The sequence below is a fragment of the Pongo abelii genome, chromosome 12 (genome assembly GCF_028885655.2).
Source record: "Pongo abelii isolate AG06213 chromosome 12, NHGRI_mPonAbe1-v2.0_pri, whole genome shotgun sequence".
Taxonomy (NCBI): Eukaryota; Metazoa; Chordata; class Mammalia; order Primates; family Hominidae; genus Pongo; species Pongo abelii.
In genome coordinates this window covers 30,361,868-30,381,875 of record NC_071997.2, presented here as the reverse complement: position 1 = coordinate 30,381,875, position 20,008 = coordinate 30,361,868, and the positions used below count along the sequence as shown (strand labels likewise).

The 20,008-nt window shown below is 45.6% G+C and overlaps 1 protein-coding gene across 4 annotated transcripts in view; it reads left to right on the top strand.

The window, feature by feature from the left end:
* The window catches only part of TBC1D8 (TBC1 domain family member 8), a 142,700-nt gene that overhangs the window by 94,810 nt on the left and 27,882 nt on the right, over nt 1-20,008 (top strand). For all 4 annotated transcript variants that reach the window (XM_024242239.3, XM_024242238.3, XM_063713527.1 and 1 more), the window contains exons 4-8: nt 2,275-2,503; nt 5,940-6,180; nt 16,192-16,399; nt 17,921-18,115; nt 18,867-19,043. In XM_024242239.3, the coding sequence (XP_024098007.2) occupies nt 2,275-2,503; nt 5,940-6,180; nt 16,192-16,399; nt 17,921-18,115; nt 18,867-19,043 (1,050 nt within the window). The remainder of the gene's footprint in view (nt 1-2,274; nt 2,504-5,939; nt 6,181-16,191; nt 16,400-17,920; nt 18,116-18,866; nt 19,044-20,008) is intronic.

Here is a 20,008-nt window from a genome sequence, read left to right as displayed (position 1 = left end):
ATGTCTTGTTAAATGAAATGTGGAAAATAGAGAAAAACATAATGAAGAAAATAAAAATCACTTGAAATTTCTTCAGCCTCCAGATTTCTGTTAAAAATAATTTTAGGCTGGGTGTGGTGGCTCACACCTATAATCCCAGCACTTTGGGAGGCAGGTGGATCATGAGGTCAGGAAATCGAGACCATCCTGGCTAACACAGTGAAACCCCGTCTCTACTAAAAATACAAGAAATTAGCCAGGCATGGTGGCGGGCACCTGTAGTCCCAGCTACTCGGGAGGCTGAGGCAGGAGAATGGCATGAACCCGGGAGGCGGAGCTTGCGGTGAGCCAAGATCGTGCCACTGCACTCCAGCCTGGGCAACAGAGTGAGACTCCGTCTCAAAAAAATAATAATAATAATAATAATTTTAAATTACATTGTTATTTTAATGTCAGTGCTCAGGTTTCATTTTGAAAATAGCTTATAAAGTAGTGCAGGGTTTGATAACAATACCCAAAAAGTAGTCTTGTCTTCAGGGACATAGCTTTTCATGAGACATACCTACAAAACAAACAAAAAAAGGGAAATGTTAACAAAAATAAATGATAGAAGTATATATATATATGTGTGTATATTTTTAGAGATGGGGTCTTGCTGTGTTGCCCAGGCTGGAGTGCCGTGGCTGTTCACAGGTGCCATCATAGTGCACTGTAGCCTCAAAACTTTTGGGCTTACATGATTCTCCTGCCTCAGCCTCCTGAGTAACTGGGATTTGAATTATAAATGTATTTTTATAATCAGGTAGCATATGTGAGGCTTGGGGCCCAGGAGTTCCTAAACAGCTGCTCACATGAAGGTACCAAGAAGATATTCTCAGGGAAGGATTTTGCAGTGAGCTCCCAGGGATGGGAAATCAGATTTCTGATGTTAGCAATGAGTTGTCAATTAGGAACAAATAGACCACAAGCCTGAATTCTAGGCTCTTCTACCACCACCCCAGATTATGAAGGACACTAGTTGTTACTCATTTTTGGCAAAAAATTATAGATTTAGATGTTTTGTTTTCCCATAGACCCGAGTGCTTTGGAGGTTATTTATGACCTTGGGAACCTTGGCCAATATCCATTTAAGGCTACAAAGTGAACCACACAGTCAGGCAGGTAGTAGCCTTAAATGCCAACATTTTTGAACCTAATGAGGAAGATCTTCGTGAGTTTTTCTCAAAAGACTAACTTTTTTTTTTTTTTTGAGGACTCTGTCATCCAGGTTGGAGTGCAGTAGCACAATCTTGGCTCACTGCAACCTCTGCCTCCGGGGTTCAAGCAATTCTTGTGCCTCAGCTTCCCAAGGAGCTGGGATTGCAGGTGCACCACCACACCTGGCTAATTTTTGTATTTTTAGTAGAGATGGGGTTTCACCATGCTGGCCAGGCTGGTCTCAAACTCCTGGCCTAAAGTGATCTGCCCACTTCCGTCTCCCAAAGTGCTGGGATTACAGGTGTGAGCCACTGCACCTGGACGCTCAAAGGACAAACTTTTATCTTAAAGTTGGGTAGTTCTTTGGGATTGATGCTGAGTTCACAGGCCTGAGCCAGTCCTTTTATCCTCATATGCCTGTAGGGAAGATTTAGAAAATGATCATTTGTGGCTGGGCGTGGTGGCTCACGCCTGTAATCCCAGCACTTTGGGAGGCTGAGGCAGGTGGATCACCTGAGGTCGGGAGTTCGAGACCAGCCTGATCAACATGGAGAAACCCCGTCTCTACTAAAAATACAAAATTAGCCCAGCGTGGTGGTGCATGCCTGTAATCCCAGCTATTTGGGAGGCTGAGGCAGGAGAATCACTTGAACCCAGGAGGTGGAGGTTGCGGTGAGTTGAGATCGTGCCATTGCACTCCAGCCTGGGCAACAAGAACAAAACTCCATCTCCAAAAAAAAAAAAAAAAAAAAAAAAAAAAAAGAAAAGAAAAAAAAGAAAATGATCGTTTGAGAACTGGGCTTAGAAGTCAAATGATTTGCCCAGAGCCTCATGATTGGTAAGTGGCTGAGTGAGAGACTGGTTCTTGGGTTTTCTGACCCCGACTGCCGTTCCTTTTTTTTCTGCTGCAGCCATGTGTCTGGGTGGCTGACGGATGACACGGCTGAGCCATTCTCCTCGTCAGGTGTGTCTGTCGTTGAAGCAGCGCACACTTCTTGGGGGCCTGTGCGCCTCAGTCCCTCCTGCTTCCTGTCCCTTGCACCCCCTGCCTTCCCATTGCTGGCTCACTGAGCAGGGACTGTCATCTCTGTGTGTCAGGCTCTGATAGCCGAGGAGACCAGCAGCAGGCTCGCCGAGCAGGAGGAGGAACCCGAGAAATTCCGAGAAGCCCTGGTGAAGTTCGAGGCCAGGTTCAACTTCCCCGAGGCGGAGAAGCTGGTCACCTACTACTCCTGCTGCTGTTGGAAGGGCAGGGTGCCCCGCCAGGGCTGGCTGTACCTCAGCATCAACCACCTCTGCTTCTACTCCTTCTTCCTGGGCAAGGAACGTAAGTGAGGCCTGGCAGCTCTTCCAAGATAAAGTTGGCCCTCGGGACTCAGCGCTGCTCCCAGGAAGGGCCGTGAACAGGAAGAGTTGGACAGATTTAAATAAATGGTGGAGATGACACCAGGTGACACTTGATTACTTATATATGCTACTGCTAGCAGGGGATTAGATCTGGAGAATTCACTTTTTCTACTGCTTCAAGAAACATCCTGTATAGTTCACTTTCTGTAGCCACTAAAGGGTTTCTACTACTATAAGTTGTTTAGAAAACATAGTATTATCACTGATGGCTTAATATTTCTCAAAGTGGAGAACATATTCCTGCTTCTTAACAAAGCAGGCCATTAAAAAAATTCCTGGCACTGAAGGTCAGGACTGCCCCTTGGAAGACTGGCTGGATATGCAGTCACTTCCAGAAGGGGAATTCTTCACTATCTCCTTGAGATTCATGCACTGATTCACTGCTCACCTATTTATCCAGTGGCAGGAATTGTCCTAGGCAATGGGATTCCAAGGTGAAAAAGAGAAGCCACAAGTGTCAATTGTATATTGAGTGTTTAAAAAGTCATTCCCACGGAAACTTCTTCCAGAACCAAATATTGTTTCAAGTGCTCATGTTGGGTAGTATGGATGCTGCATATGTGAGTGTGTGATTTTGTTTTCTTTCTTCATTTATATTTCAAGTTGAACCAGTGAGAGGGGCTTCTCTTGAGTGTCTGCTGTGGCTGGCTTCTGGCACATGGTTTTCCTTTTCCAGCTCGCCAGCCTTGGTTCTGATGCTCTGGGATATACACCCTATCTGCACAGCCCTTCTGCACCCTTGGAGTGTGCCCTTACCTAACCTTGGCCACCTTCCTTGTTTTGAAATGCTTTTCAAAGTACACCTGGTGGCTTTCTTTCCTTTCTCTGTACTTAGCCTGTTGGAAACTCCTATTCATCCTTCATCCTTCAAAATTCAGTTCAGATTTTGTCACCTCCAGAAAGCCTTCCCTGGTCCCTATATTATTTGTACTGTATTTGCATTTTTATGCTGGGTCCCAGCAAGTCAGTGGCACTTATTAATACGCATGGCTGTTTTTTCTGTGTGAACAAGCTCCTTCAATGCAGGGCGGGCGCTTCACAAAGGAGATGCTTAATGAATCAAAGTTGGTGGTGTAGGTGGAGCATATACCTGTGTATAAAAGAGTTTTTATGAAAGCAGCTAGAAGTAGCTGGAGAAGTTTATTGTCGAGCCTGATGCAGAAATGTGGCCTTTAAAATTATTAAAGCGCTGAAAGTGGTATTGCAAGATAAATGGAAAGAAATGGTAAAAATAAAAAGTCATTCTCTATTTGAAAAGGAAAATGAATTGTTTTCTGACACTTATTAGTGATTATCACTAAACCTTTTTGTGTTAGGAGGATAAGATTTGGAAAAAATAGGCCAGGCACAGTGGAAACCCCGCCTCTACTAAAAATACAAAAATTAGCCAGGCACGGTGGTGCACGCCTATGGTCCCAGTTACTTGGGAGGCTGAGGCATGAGAATCGCTTGAACCCTGGAGGCGGAGGTTGCAGTGAGTGAGCCGAGATTGCACCAGTGCACTCCAGCCTGGGTGACAAAGCAAGACTCCGCCTCAAAAAAAAAAAAAAAAAAAAAGATTTAGGAAAAATAAATGATTCCTAATATGTGGTGACATTTCTGATTTTCAGTTGTTCTGCATGCCTCTCTGATGACAGCAAGCCGCCAGATGTTTAGATTTCTGTTCTCCTTGCTGGCTACTGCTGTTAGAAACCTTTCTGAGACTAGACCAGGTGTTTCTAAAATGTGCTGTTTGTACTATGTTACTTTTTTAAAGTTTCATAAAAACTACTTATACTCTGTCTTCTAAGACTCTAACAACTGTTATTGACACAGGCTAAATGTTAAGTCCGTTTCTCTGAACGAGATCATGAATGATCCTCATTTACACACCTCTTTTCCCCATAGCTTACACCTTGAATGCTGTTTTTGAAACCAGAATTTATGTAGATTCAGAAACTTTTGCATAACTGTTGAAGTTTAAATATTCTTGAGAAAGGTATATGTTGTTAACTTGGTGTTTCAGAATAGTGTTCCTTTGAAACATGCAGTAGCCAGCAGCTTGGGAAGTTTTACTGAGATCTTTAAGAAAACCATTAGAACATGAGTTGGGTTTTGACCAACAGTTGGCAAGTGGTCTATGCTCTTCTTTCCTGCTCTGGTTTAAAGGTATTTATACCAGCAGCATATAAATGTTTCCTTTTATCCACAACTTCGCCAGCATCTGTTATTTTTTGACTTTTTAATAATAGCCATTCTGGCTGGTATGAGGTAGCATCTGATTATGGTTTTGATTTGCATTTCTCTAATGATCAGTGATGTTGAGCTTTTTTTTCCCATATGCTTGTTGGCCGCATGTATGTCTTCTTTTGAAAAGTGTCTGTTCGTGTCCTTTGGCTACTTTTTAATGGGGTGGTTTCTTTTTTTCTTGTAAATTTGTTTAAGTTCCTTATAGATGCTGGATATTAGACCTTTGTGAGATGTCTAGTTTGCAAAAAACTTCCCCTATTCTGTAGGTTCTCTGTTTACTCTGTTGATAGTTTCTTTTGCTGTGCAGAAGCTCTTTCACTTAATTAGATCCCATTTGTCAGTTTTTGCTTCTGTTGCAATTGCTTTTTGGCATCTTCATCATAAAATCTTTGCCTGTTCCCATGTCCAGAATGGTATTGCTGGTATAAGTTAGCTCAATCATTGTGGAAAGCAGTGTGGTGATTCTTCAAAGAACTAGAAATAGAACTACCATTCAGTTCAGTGATACCATTACTAGGTGTATATCCAAAGGAGTATAAATCGTCTACCATAAAGACGCATGCATATGTTCTTTGCAGCACTATTCACAGTAGCAAACACATGGAATCAACCTAAATGCCCATCATTGGTAGACTGGATAAAGAAAATGTGGTACACATACACCACGGAATACTATGCAGCCATAAAAAAGAATGAGATCATGTCCTTTGCAGGAACATGGATGGAGCTGGAGGCCATTATGCTTAGCAAACTAACACGGGAACAGAAAAACAAATACCGCATGTTCCCACTTACAAGTGGGAGCTAAATGACAAGAACCCATGGGGGAAGAACTGACACAGGCACCTACTTGAGAGTGGAGGGTGGGAGGAGGGAGAAAATCAGAAAAAAATTACTAATGGGTACCAGGCTTAACACCTGGGTGATGAAATAATCTGTACAATAAACCCTCTGACATGAGTTTACCTATATTACAAACCCGCACGTGTATCCCTGAACTTAAAAGATTTTTTTAAAAGGCATTTACACATTGGCCTAAGGAGAGCTTTGGATAGTTGCTTGCCGACACACTCAAGTTTGGCTCAAATTTCATGGCATAATATGTATTTCACACTTTTCTCTTACAGTTAAACTCGTAGTTCCGTGGGTTGATATCCAGAAATTAGAAAGAACGTCCAATGTCTTTCTGACGGATACCATCCGAATCACCACGCAGAATAAGGAACGTGACTTCTCCATGTTCCTGAACCTGGATGAGGTGTTTAAGGTCATGGAGCAGCTGGCCGACGTGACGCTGCGAAGGCTGCTGGATAATGAGGTCTTTGACCTCGACCCCGATCTGCAGGAGCCGAGCCAGATCACCAAGAGGTGAGAGCGTCTGTTCTAGAGTGTCTCCCACCTGCACAGGGGACCCATGAGCTGTGCCCGTCCCTTACGTACAAGTGCTTTTGTTAGCCTTGGTTATGTTAGATTTCAATTTCCCTTGTGGCATAATCCAGATTTCCTATGTTGTTAATCTCGACAGAGTTATGACAGAAATTATGATTACTCATTTCATTTACGCAGTGGACTTCAAGTTTTCAGATATTATTTCAAAATTGATTTTCATAAAGAATACTTTTAGAAATGTAGTATGGGTAGGGCCGGGTGCGGTGGCTCACGCCTGTAATCCCAGCACTTTGGGAGGCTGAGGCGGGTGGATCACGAGGTCAGGAGATCAAGACCATCCTGGCTAACATGGTGAAACCCCGTCTCTACTAAAAATACAAAAAAATTGGCTGGGTGTAGTGGCGGGCGCCTGTAGTCCCAGCTACTCAGGAGGCTGAGGCAGGAGAATAGCGTGAACCCAGGAGGCGGAGCTTGCAGTGAGCTGAGATGCCACCACTGCACTCCAGCCTGGGTGACAGAACAAGACTCTGTCTCAAAAAAAAAAACAAAACAAAACAAAAAAAAATGTAGTATGGGCAGCTGCATAGTGGAAATCTGTGGAGCACTGTGCTTTGCTAGTGAACATTAAGACATTTTGTCTTTTCTTTTTCTTTCTTTTTTTTATTTTTTTGAGATGGAGAATCTCTCTGTCCCCCAGGCTGGAGTACAATGGCGCTATCTCGGCTCACTGCAACCTCCGCCTCTCAGGTTCAAACGATTCTTCTGCCTCAGCCTCCTGAGTAGCTGGGACTACAGGTGCCCACCACCGCGCCAAGCTAATTTTTGTATTTTTAGTAGAGATGGGGTTTCAACCACGTTGGCCAGGCAGGTCTTGAACTCCTGACCTCGTGTTCCACCCGCCTCAGCCTCCCAGAGTGCTGGGATTACAGGTGTGAGCCACCGTGCCTGGCTGACATTTTGTCTTTTCACAGGAAATTACTTTGTAGAAAACATTTTCAGGACAGCTGGACTTATTTTTGGTACCACTTTGTCATCAGAAATATGCCTCACTAGTAGTGTAAGTCAGTATGCTACGTGGTTTGTTTGCCACAAATTGATACTAATCCTAGAGACTTGTGAGATAGTTGTTTGAATTGTTTGTTGCTTTAAGGAAGTTCAACGTTATTATCCAAAATTTTTATTTTTAATTTTTAAAGAACCACTAGTTATTTTTTATTATCTTGGTGCAAAAGTAATTAACAGTAGAATTATCTTAGTGTCCAGCAATTCCATTTCTGGGTATATACACTAAAGAATTGAAAGCAGGGGCTTGGAGCTATTTGTACGCCCATGTTTGCAGCAGCATTATTCATAGTCACCAAAAGGTAGAAGCAACGTGAGTGTCCAGCAAGAGATGAAGCCATCAGCAAAATGTGAGCTGTACAATGGAATATTACTCAGCCTTGAAAAGGAAGGAAATCCTGACCCATGCTACCACATGGATGAACCTTGAGGACATTATGTTGAGTGAAATAAGTTGCAAAAAGACAAATACTGATATTCAAATGTGATTTTTCTGAGCTTTAATCTTCCATACTTGGGCTGGATGACATGCCAAGTTCCTTCAAAGCTCTAAAGTTAGTGTTCAGTATTAATATAGTGTTTTTGTTTTAAAGAAGACTTATTATTCTTGAAATCCATGCACTGTCCTCTGTCTTTTCTCAATGTGTGGGGGAGAGAGTGTCCCTTCATTCATGGCCTGTGAGCAGCAGCATGCTGAGGGTTTGATGTGTTCAGAAAGAATTCAAAGCCCCTTCCTGCTGTGTCCATTTGTTTTAAATGGATCATGTGTAGTCGTGAGTTAGGTAAAATCAAACGCAAATGCTCTTGATTTTTTTGGTTAAGATTCCAAGGAATTTCACATGATCTTGTGCCACCTCTGATAATCTGAGATGGAGGGTGAGGGGGTGCTCATCGCCCCCTGTGAAAGGACATGCTTGGGGCAGTGTCCTTTGGGATTTGGACCTGCACCTCTCAGCCCCAGGCTCCCCATGATGGTCTCTCTGGCTCCATCATAGGAGCACCCGTTTTAAAAGCAAGACAGTCCAGTACAGTGGGTGCCATGCCCTCCTGTATTTCTTCAAATGCCTCTACAGTAGTTGGTATCTGAGTCCTTTCAGTGCAGCTTACAAAGATATCTTAAAAATGGGAAAGTCGCAGGAAGCCCCGAAGCAACAAGCCTGGCTTGTGTGAGTTGCTAGAGGGCTCACAGGAGCGCCAGTTGAAGCTTCTTCCCCTCTGCCTGTGTGTGTGGGACACATGGGCATATGAGTGCAACCGTGTAGTTGCAGGAGTCAGAGGCCTGCTAGCAGCTGTTCTGGCCAGTCCCACAGCGCTGGGATTTCCGGTGATTCCTCACAAATCTACTGATATCCCGGCATAGCTCCACTTCCAGATGTGGCGTTTTTTGGTTTTGGGTAGAAGGGAGGAAAGAATACATTGAAGGTCTGTAGCACCAAATCCCTTGTGGTAAGAGAACTGGTTTTGGAGAAAAGCCGTCAGTTGGCAGCCTTCATTTACATTCCAGAATTCAGGGAGATTCTACAAGACATTCCCCCTCTGTCTTCTACCCTAGGAATTATCAGAAAGAAGAGGGGAGAGGAAAGGCTAAAAAGGGCCTGGTGTTGGCCAGGGCTGAGCTGCCAGGGTGCCTGCAGGTATGTGGGGCTGGCCCTATGATGGGGCTGCAGGCTTCTGGGCCAAGCTGTTGACTGCAGGTTCAGCAGCTTTCTCAGAAAGTGAAAGACATGTACCTTGCCTCCCAATTCCTGGTCAGTTCTCATTTGTACCATTTGTCATGGAGGCGTGGGCCTGTGGGTATAAACAGGTAATGACTCAGTCTTCTTGAAGCCCTGCCAGGAGAGCCCAGGTTTGAAAGCTGAGGAAAACAGTCTCTTCACACTTGCTCCCTGGCTCTCTTTGGTTGGTCCCTTTTCCCTTCCCTTCCCAGATAATGGCTGCAGAAAGGTGCCCTTGGGGTCACGAGCCAGGTGAGCCTCAGATTGCCAATTAGTCATGATTGCCATGTGTGGCCACTCCAGCAGGACTTATGGCCACAGTGCGGAGCCGCTCGTAGCTCCCTTGGGAGCAGGGAGGGTAGGGGGTGCATTGTCACTCCCGGTTGATTGGGCTGCTTGGAGTTGCCAGGCGTGGGAGTCACCTGGCTCAGCCCTCACAGGGCACAGGGGAGGCCCTGGGCCAGGGATCCCCACATCATAGCCACGGAGTCCAAGAGGGCAGAGTGACTGAGGAGCTGCCCACAGAGGGAAAGAGGGAGGGAAGCGGAAAGGAAAAAAGATGATCCTGAAATCTCAAAACAGAAAAGATATATCCCGAAGTTGGGAATGGTGGGGTGAAAAAAAGTGTATTCGGCTATTTTTTGTTGGGGAGGGTGGTTGGAGAGTGATGGGCTTCATTAAATCAAATTACAATCTGTTTTGACTGGCTGAAGATGCTGGAGGAGAGCTGAATTAAAGTGGTGTAGTAAATGGAAACTCTCCCACGAGGCAGGCTCTTTCTGCCGGTTTATAAGGATGAATAGCGGCTGCCCAGAGGCAGGTGTCCTCAGCAGGGAACCCTGGTCCCTCGTGGCCTGGCAGATTCTGAACTCCCGGGTCTGGCTGGCTTTGCAGACCCTCTTTGGCCTTCTCCTTTCCTCCCCATCTCCCTTTTCCTGCTCTTCTTTCTCGGCTCCCACTAGGACCGCTTTTGTGTAATTTATTTGACTTTTCATCCCTCTAATTCTAGCTCGAGTCCTCCTCTGCCTCAGAGTCCTCCTGGCCCACTTAAGACATCTCCCAGGGCCTCCTGCAGCCTGACAGGCCCCACCTTACAAGAGAAGGCCCATGTCTCACCCTCCACAACCCCAGCCACCAAGCTGCTCGGTGATTGTCAGCAGGTTGGCTTAGGTGGTTCTCTCTAGGACAGGATGGGAGGAAGAGGATGGAGGGACGAGCCTTTTTCTGAGCGTCAGAGAGCCTTACGGATGCCCTGTGTTGTCAGGGTCCTGGTCTCTTAGGGGCTCAGTGCAGACGGATTTCCAAAGGAATGAGGGGCCCTTTGTGCCGACTGCCTGTGCTGGCTCCTGACAGCCAGGTGAGCCTAGTGGCTGTGGGCTGCCGTGTGTCTTAGCAGCTGCATGGCAGCTTCATCCACATTTCCTTAGGACCCCTGGGGGGATCACAGAAGAAAGGTATTCTGAGTGAACACATATTTGAGAAATGAAATATTTTATATACAGACTTGGGCTTTGAGGAAAAGCACGTGGATCTGGCCTTGTTTTTAGATTCAGAAAGCTTGATATTTCCCTGATTTGATTTGATTTAGTTAGTTAATTAATTAATTAATTAATTAGAGGCAGAATGTTGCTCTGTTGCCTAGGCTGGAGTGCGGTGGCATGATCTCAGCTCACTGTAGCCTCCACATCCTGGGTTCAAGTGATTCTCCTGCTTCAGCCTCCTGTGTAGCTGGAATTATAGGTGTGCACCACCATGCTGGCTAATTTTTGTATTTTTAGTAGAGATGGGGTTTTGCCATGTTGGCCAGGCTGGTCTCGAACTCCTGGTCTCAAGTGATCCTCTCGCCTCGGCCTCCCAAACTGCTGGGATTACAGGCGAGAGCCACCTCCCGGCCATGGGTCTCTGGTGGGGCACATCACCTAGAGCCACTGGAAATCCTTGTGTGCTCCTTTATGAGGCAAACTCACCGCAGAGGACCGAGTTTGTCCTCCCTTATCCAAGAGGGCAGGAGCCATGGCTCCAGGCTTTCTGTCTAGTGCACACATGGGAAGTCCCTGCATGCCGAGCACGGGAGAGCCAAACTTCCCCGGCCTGTCACGCAGCCTGAGTTTGGGGACGCGTTAAGCCTGGAAGCAACGTTAAGCCTGCTGACACACAGTAGGCTCTTGGATGCGGGCTGAATGACCAGAGGGAGCGAGAGTTGGCGTGTAGCTCAGACAGGGTTCTTCCCAAAGCATTCTAGTGGGTGGATGGGGAGAGAGAGAGAGAAAGGGAAACCTATTTTGATACATCTTTACCAAAAGTAGGAGAGACAAATATAATTCTGGATTTGCAGCGAAATAAAAGAACTACATACCTTCTTGGGTCCTCTTAGGGATTAAGCTGAATTTTTTTAAGAATGTGTAACTTGTCTAGAATCTTCTGCATAGTTGTCATGCGTTATTGCACATATTAATTTCAGCTTCAGCAACAAATCTGATATTTGTTGTTTCAGAGTCGGGTTGACCCACATTTATTCCCTACTTACTTACAGTCTCATCAATGGCATGTGTTAACATAGGGTGGTTGGGCTGGGTGCGGTAATCCCAGCACTTCGGGAGGCCGAGGCGGGCGGATCATGAGGTCAGGAGTTTGAGACCAGCCCGGCCAACATGGCGAAACCCCACCTCTACTAAAAATACAAAAATTAGCTGGGCGTAGTGGTGGGCACCTCTAATCCCAGCTACCTGGGAGGCTGAGACAAGAGAATCCCATGAACCCAGGATGCGGAGCTTTCAGTGAACCGAGATTGCACCATAGCACTCCAGCCTGGGCAACAGAGTGCAACTGTGTCTCAAAAACAACAACAAAAAAAAGGTGATTGGTGGCACTTTCTCCCGCTAGTCTTAGCTGTAGCTCTCTCTTAGAGTGATTGCTTTGGCCTGTGTATGCAGGCACTGGAGGGTAGGTGTAGCTGGGGTAGCTGGGATGGTCTCCATCCTCATAGGGGTGCTTCTGCAGTGACCTACAGGCTTGTGTGGCCACCTTCTGAATGTCAGGTCATCACCAATGTCTGTTCTTCTCTACAGAGGAAAAGTGAAGGCACTTAGGAAGTACTGAAAAGTCTGAGAAGCAGGCTGTGAGCAGTGGCTTTGTTTTTTGATGGTGTTCAGTAAAAGGAGTTGATATATTTAGCATTAAAACTAACATCTGCTTTGAAACAGACCTAAAGGATAGGATGGTTTTATTCTAAACTTCATAAAGAGCTGATTTCTCGAGGATTTCTCATCTTTTCAAAGTCACGATATCTTCATCTCAGTTATGCTGGAAATTTGACTATCTTGTATATAATACATATTTAATGAATGGTGAAATTGGAAGACAACTTTCTAGTAGGGAGGAAGGAAACTAACTCAGATCTTAGGAAAGTCCCCCCTGTTGCTTATTTGTTTGTAACTTGAGGTTTCTGGTCTCTGGCTACCCAAATGTGCAAAAGACAGATGTCTACAGGGAAAGTGAGGACAGCCCTGAAAGGGGAATGGAGACTGTGTGCAGCATGCCCAGGCTGCTTCGAAGCCACTGAGAGAGAAGCTGATTGAACTCAGGCAGCAGGTGCACTGAGTAGAACAAAATGGTTTAGTTGCCTCAGATACTGGAACACCTTATTCTTTCTTTTTCTTTTGAGACAGAGTTTTGCTCTTTTTGCCCAGGCTGGAGTGCAATGGCGCGATCTCAGCTCACTGCAATCTCTGCCTCCCGGGTTCAAGCCATTCTCCTGCCTCAGCCTCCTGAGCAGCTGGGATTACAGGCACCTGTCACCATGCCCAGCTAATTTTTGTATTTTTAGTAGAGGTGGGGTTTCACCATGTTGGCCAGGCTGGTCTCAAACTACTGACCTCGTGATCTGCCCAGCTTGGCCTCCCAAAGTGCTGGGATTACAGGTGTGAGCCACTGTGCTCAGCCTGGAACACCTTATTCTTAATTTGAGGGATTCGGTGCAAAATAAATGTAAATAGAAGTACTGCCACCCTTCTGGTGGCTCAGTGCAAGCTTCTGTGATTTGAATACTCACCATGTATTCACTTTGGCTTCAGCCATGTCCTAAGGGGAAAGAGATGCCCAGCTAGGAAGGAAGGCTGACTTGACAGGTGAACTCACTGGCGACTAGAACCACGTTTGTGAGATACGTGCAAGGAGTAAGGGCTGATTTTACTTTCGTCAAAGCCAACATAGCCAGCATGCTCTGAGGACAAGGATGGAAGTTTTCCAATTTAAATGTACCAGACATAGTCAGCTTGGGGAACTTGGGGTCCTCTTGAGGGGCCTTGCCTTCCATTCTTGCGGTGTATGAACTGGTAGAGCGTTTATGGTGCTTTTCCTGTGTTCTCCCAGGTCCTCTCTGGAGGCAGCTCAGGCGCCCATGGAAACAGTAGTCCATGTTGTATCAGGCATTTAAGGAACTGCAGCTTTGGGCCCCAGGAACTGAACCCATTGTGATCTGTAGAATTTAATTTCTCTATGTGTCCAGAGGACTTTCTCTGCGTCTTCTCTTTTTGAGGGCTTGATAGTAAATTCCATGGATTGTGCCATCTCTGTATGATGGCTGCTGCTTGTAAGTCAGTTGTGTGATGGTGGACATGAGACCTAGAAGGGGTTGCAGAAAAGGCGTGTGTCCAGGAGCCCAGCCTGGCATGGTTGAGGTGTGGTCATATCTCCGGGGCCCCACAACCAGATTATGCCTGAAAAGCTCACTTGAGCTGTGTGCAGCCGATTCCAGAGTTGATAGTTTACTATCTTGCGTTTATGGCATTTATGTAACATTTCAAAAAGTTGTACTTTTCCCTAAAGAGAATAGCTAAGGTTTATTTTTTTAAAGCTAATATGTAGTCATATAGAAAATGTAAGCAAAATAAAATTGGAAAGTGGAAGTCCCACTATGCAAAGACAATCACTGTTAACACTTCAGATAAAGTCCTTGTACACATCCCTGTCTGGAAATTTTAAGGAATTTATGTAAAGGGATCATACTGTAGGTACTATGCCTAATCTCTGTTTTACCATATTGTGGGGATCATTTTAGATTCACAGGGATCCCTTGAAGCAGAGCATTCAGACATTATTCCCGTTTTGTAGCAATCAAAATGAGATTACAGAGAGTCTCATTCAGGGTTATAGAGTACATAAGCAAGCCAAGAATTCATATTCTGACTTTGAGCAAGTGCTAATTTCATCCTTATATTTATAAGGAACTTTATAAAGTGCAAGAGAAAAATCTTTCCCTCTGTATGTTGGAATTTCCCCCTTACTAGAATTTTGGAATATGACATAAATTGATCAGTATTTTCAAACATTGTGATTTGGCTGCTTTCTTTACTGGTTTTAGAGCCAAAAATCAGGATATGTGGGGTTGCCTGGGGGTTAGGATCCTTCTTTCCTCCTCATCAACATTCTCTCTTGTCATTACTGATGTGATGCATGAGCCACTGCACCCGACCTGGATTCTTCAAATATATTTTTTAAAAAAATAATAATAACTAATGTTTATTGATTACTTACTGTGTGTCAGATACGCATCTAAACTTTTTTTTTTTTTTTGAGTCAGGGTCTCACTCTGTCACCCAGGCTAGAGTGCAGTGGTGTGATCTCGACTCACTGCAACCTCTATCTCCTGGGCTCAAGTGATCCTTTCATCTCAGCCGGTGGAGTAGCTGGGACTACAGGTGTGAACCAACACACCCAGCTAATGTTTGTATTTTTTTGTAGAGATGGGGTTTTGCCATGTTGTCCAGGCTGGTCTCAAACTCCTGAGCTCAAGTGATCTGCCTGCACGGCCTCCCAAAGTGCTGAGATTACAGGCATGAGCCACCGTGCCTGGCCGCATTAAATTTTTTAATTGTTTTTTTGAGATTTAATTTACATACCATGTAATTATTATACATCATTTAAAAGTGTACCATTCAGTGGTTTTTTACCATATTCACAGAGTTGTGCAACCATCACCACAATCAATTTTAGAACATTTCATCACCCCAAAAAGAAAAAGAAACCATGTACCCATGAGCAGTCACTTCCCATTTCTCTCTCTTCCCCCAAGCCCTGAGCAATCAGTAATCTATTTTCTGTCTCTAGAGATTTGCTTATTCTGGATATTTCATATTAATGGAATCAGGCAGTATGTTGTCTTTTTGTGTCTGGTTTACTTCACTCAGTATAATATTTTCAAGGTTCATCTCTGTTGTGGCACTCATCAGTACTTCATTCCTTTTTTATGGCTGAACAATATTTGATTGTATGGATACACTACATTTTGTTTATCCACTTATCAGTTAATGGACACTTGGGTTATTTCTGCCTTTAGGTTATCATAAATAATGCTGCTAAGAACATTCGTGTGCAAGACACACGTTTTCAATTCTCTTGGGTATATCTACCTAGGAGTGAAATTTCTTGGTCAAGTGTTAAGTCTGTTTTTAGCCTTTTGCGGAGCTTCCAGACTGTTTACCAACATGACCACACCATGTTAATTCCCATCAGCAGTGCAGTAGGGTTCCAATTTCCCCACATCCTCCTCACCACTTGTTATCAAACTTTTTGAAACTTGGATTCTTAAGCAGTTGTTTTTCTGGTAATTCTCAGTGTTACTCAAACCAGGAAGGAATGCTTATTTGGCCTGTGAGTTTATTAAATTACTTCTGTGCAGAGCAGCATGTCTGCTCTGCGTCCTTGTTCTGAAGGTTGGCCATGCAGTTAGAACGTGGGATGTCCACGTGTACCAACACAGGACGAGCATGGTGCCTTTCTGCACTCACTTAAATACAGATTGTGCCAGTGGCTTTAAAAGTATTTTCTTGGCTGGGTGCGGTGGCTCACGCCTGTAATCCCAGCATTTTGGGAGGCCGAGGTGGGTGGATTACCTGAGGTCAGGAGTTTGAGACCAGTCTGGGCAACATGGCAAAACTCCATCTCTACTATAAATACAAAAATTAGCTGGGTGCGGTGGCGCGTCCCTGTAATCCCAGCTACTTGGGAGGCTGAGGCAGGACAATCACTTGAACCTGGGAGGTGGAGGTTGCAGTGAGCTGAGATCACACCACTGCACTCCATCCTGGGCGACAGAGCGAGATTCTGTCTCAAAAATAAAATGAAACAAAAAAGGAAAAGTATTTTCCTTTGTAATCTTGGCTATCCATTCACCTTTCCTATCTCTTCTTCTTCTCTCCCTGTCCTTCCCCAGGGACCTGGAAGCCAGAGCACAGAATGAGTTCTTCCGGGCTTTCTTCAGGTTGCCGAGGAAGGAGAAGCTGCACGCGGTTGTGGACTGTTCGCTCTGGACGCCGTTCAGTCGCTGTCACACCGCGGGGCGGATGTTCGCCTCTGACAGCTACATCTGCTTTGCCAGCAGAGAAGATGGCTGCTGTAAGATCGTCCTGCCACTCAGAGAGGTAGACTGGCCCTACTCTCTGCTTCCCGAAGCAGCCTTTTGTTGTTTGAACACAAGGTTGCTGGCTGTGAGATGGACCGTGGGAGGGGAAGTTCAGACGGCATGGCTTTGCCATCTAAAGATGGATGACTACAAGGCTGGGCTTCTTGAGGGAGGCATGGCCTGAATTGGACCATTACCCATTCGGCCATTACTTTTTCTGCTGTTGCTATGACATCTTGAAATTTGCCAACAAGTGACTGCTGAAAACAGGGGACTCTAACCTCCACGTTATTGATAAAGCTGTTATTAAAAAGTACATACCTAGCAATTAAAGATTTTTCCAGCAGCTCCTAGGAAGGAATCCTCTCCTTTCACTCACCAAAAAAAGAAAGGAAAAAAAAGCAACCTACAAAAAGCATCACCTTTTAAAAATAAATGGTAAATTGCCTGGCTTTTATATGCTCCTGGAACTTCAGTTAAAAATTTTAAAATGCTTCCTTTGACAGGGATCAGGTCCCTTCTTCCTATAAAATTCTGCAATTCTCTTCTTGGAAATGGGGGCTCAGATTACTTCCAGATCTGAGCAGCTCAGTCCTTTGGCTTCAGGGCAGCAATTCTGGTGAGATGGTACCCACAACTCTGTTTACACGTCAGGACCTCCAGATTCTTCTTTCTGATAACAAACGTACTGAGCATTCTTCTTTGGAAAAACTCAAAACTCTTATTATTTTCTTCTTTTTAGAGAGGAGGGTTTCACTGTGTTGCCCAGGCTGGTCTCGAACTCCTGGGCTCAATTGATCCTCCCACTTGGCCTCTGACAATGCTGGGATTACTCCTTGTGGTCCCCTAACTCCATGTTATTATTCTGTAGTAGATGTCTTCATTTTACAAATATTTTTACTTATTAGTGGAGCAAGAAATCTAGGAGCCAACTTACATGCTTAAAAAATTTTTTTTGGTAATGTTTACCTAACCAGAAATGACATTTTAATCATTTTAAGTGTATGGCTCAGTGGCATTAAGTACATTCACATTGTTGTGCAACCATCAGCACTATCCATCTCCAGAACTCTTTCATCACTGACAATGGAAACACTGTCCCCATCAATCAACTTCCGTCTTCCCCTTCCCCCAGCCCCTAGCAACCATCCTTCTACTTCCTGTCTCTATGAATTTCACTCCTCCAGATACCTCATATAAGTGGATTCATACAATATTTGTGACTGGCCTTGTTCACTTAGCATAATGCCCTCGGGGCTCATCCATGCCGAAGCCTCTGTCCGAATTCCCCTCCTCTTCAAGGCTGGGTCATACTCCAATGTATGGATAGACCGCACTTTGCTATCCAGTTTCCCCTTGATGCAGCGTTGCACAGCCTCCCTTTGTGGTGGTGGTGAGCAGTGCCACTTTCTCGCCGTTGCATCATCTCCTTTCTGCAGTAATTGTGCCTTGCCCTCTGTTTCGGGACATCTTCTGCATATATAATAACATGCCTACCTTCCTCCCTCCCTTCTGTCCCTGCATGTTGCCTCTCGCGCAGGTGGTGAGCATCGAGAAGATGGAGGACACGAGCCTGCTGCCGCATCCCATCATTGTCAGCATCAGAAGCAAGGTGGCCTTCCAGTTCATTGAGCTCCGGGACCGAGACAGCCTGGTGGAGGCGCTGCTTGCGAGGTTAAAGCAGGTCCACGCCAACCACCCCGTGCACTACGACACCTCTGCGGATGATGACATGGTATGGTCCCTCCAGACCCTGATGATCCCCTTCTTCATGTCTCAGGCTGTGGTCTCCAAAGGGGAGTACACATGAGGAGAGCCGTGTGGGGACGAGAAGAATGTGGGGCCTGTGTGTGGTCTGCTGTCATTTCTGATGTGCCAGTTGTCCTGAGAGGGTGTGGGGAATTGCCCCAAAGCTTGGAGGGCGTGACGGGGACACCCCTCACAGGTGAGAAGGGTTGCTATCCCTGCTCCTGAGGTTCAAGGATGGCCTGATTGGAGGCACGTGTAACCTGCTAAAAGAGGAGCTTTGTCGGCCCTGAGGTTGGGCAGCTGCAGAGGTGGCCCCGGGGTGGCTGGAGCCTGGTCTCCTTTTTTCATGTCTCTTCTCTTTCTCAACCTCTTTTCACCCAAAGTAGTGATGGGGAGAAAAAGGAGGTGCAGCCTCCCTCGACCCCAGGGCTGCTTTCTCAGGGTGGCCATCCTCCTGTCCATAAGCTGAGGGGAGGCTGGGGCTGCCCATGAGGAACTGCATATGGAACCAGATACGGACCCAGGTTCTGGGGACCAGGACAGCCTCACCTGGAGCATGCAGTGGGACTCTGTCTTCCTAGGAACCCTGTCTGGTCTGGTGTCAGTCTGTCTTCCCCCTGAGTCATTGAAGTCTGCTATGCCCATGCATCCAAATGCAAAACAAAGACTGTCCCCTCGACTAAAGCCATGATTTTCTCCTCTCTTCTCTCTCTCTGTCTCTCTGTCTCTCTGTGCAGGCTTCACTCGTGTTTCATTCAACAAGCACGTGCAGTGACCACAGGTTTGGGGATCTTGAAATGGTGTCTTCTCAAAATAACGAGGAGAGTGAGAAAGAGAAGAGCCCGCTGCTGCACCCCGATGCCCTGGTCACTGCCTTCCAGCAGTCAGGCAGCCAGAGCCCTGACTCCCGAATGGTGGGTGACGCCTAGTGCCCAAGCTGGACCACAAAGCTGAGCCGTGGGCTTGGGGGGGTTGCCCAGCTGTCTGAGTCACCATGGAACGCGGCACCTGACCTTGGGAAGCTAGCGCTCCTCCTCCCTCTTGTTCTCATGGGTGAAAAGTGAGAGGGGTCCACTGAGGTGGTCAGAGGACTGAGGGGCTGCTCTCCCACCCACCCTTTGGTAACCCTCGCGCAGCTCTCGGCTGTGGGGCCTGGGGAGCTGGCCGCGCTGCCCCTTGGGGGTCTCCAGGCACAGAATGGGTCCCTCTCCTTCCAGCGAGTGCTGTCTGTGTTCCCCTCATTATAGCTTTCCTTTTTCCTTTTTTTTGGTCTTCTGGGAGAAGGGGTCACCAGTCTTCTAGTTTTACTAAACTGGAAATATTTTTGCTATATTTACTTACAGATTTCCTCTTTGTAGGGAGAACTTGAGGGAAATGTCACGTATAGTCTGGTAAAGATACTGGAAGTTGTGCTTTGAAATGGGGCCATGGCAGGCAGGGTGCTGCGTTGGACTATGAGCACTGGGCAGTGGCCATGAACCTGTTACCCTGAGCTTATTTTTGGTCACTTTAATGACTCCTGTAAAATCTATTGTTGGTTTTATTTATCCAAAACTTAGCCTTCTTCATAGGCTTTACACCCAGATCCTTAATTAACTTTTGTTGACAAAATGTATGAGAATGTTAAATATATGTATTTATTTCTGCCATTACTGGAGAATACGGATAATTAAAAGCAAATGTAAATACCTTGTTTAAAAGGCACTAAACATTCCTGCCACCTAGGGGTAATTTCAAGTATTTTCAGTTGCCTAGAGAAATGGTATCTTTCTCATTTGTGTTAATGAGAACAATGCAGTTTTTTTCAGATTTCAATTTTCCCTCTGACTGTCAGGAAGCTTAGGGGAAATTGTGATGCCCCTGTACTCCCCTTTGCCCT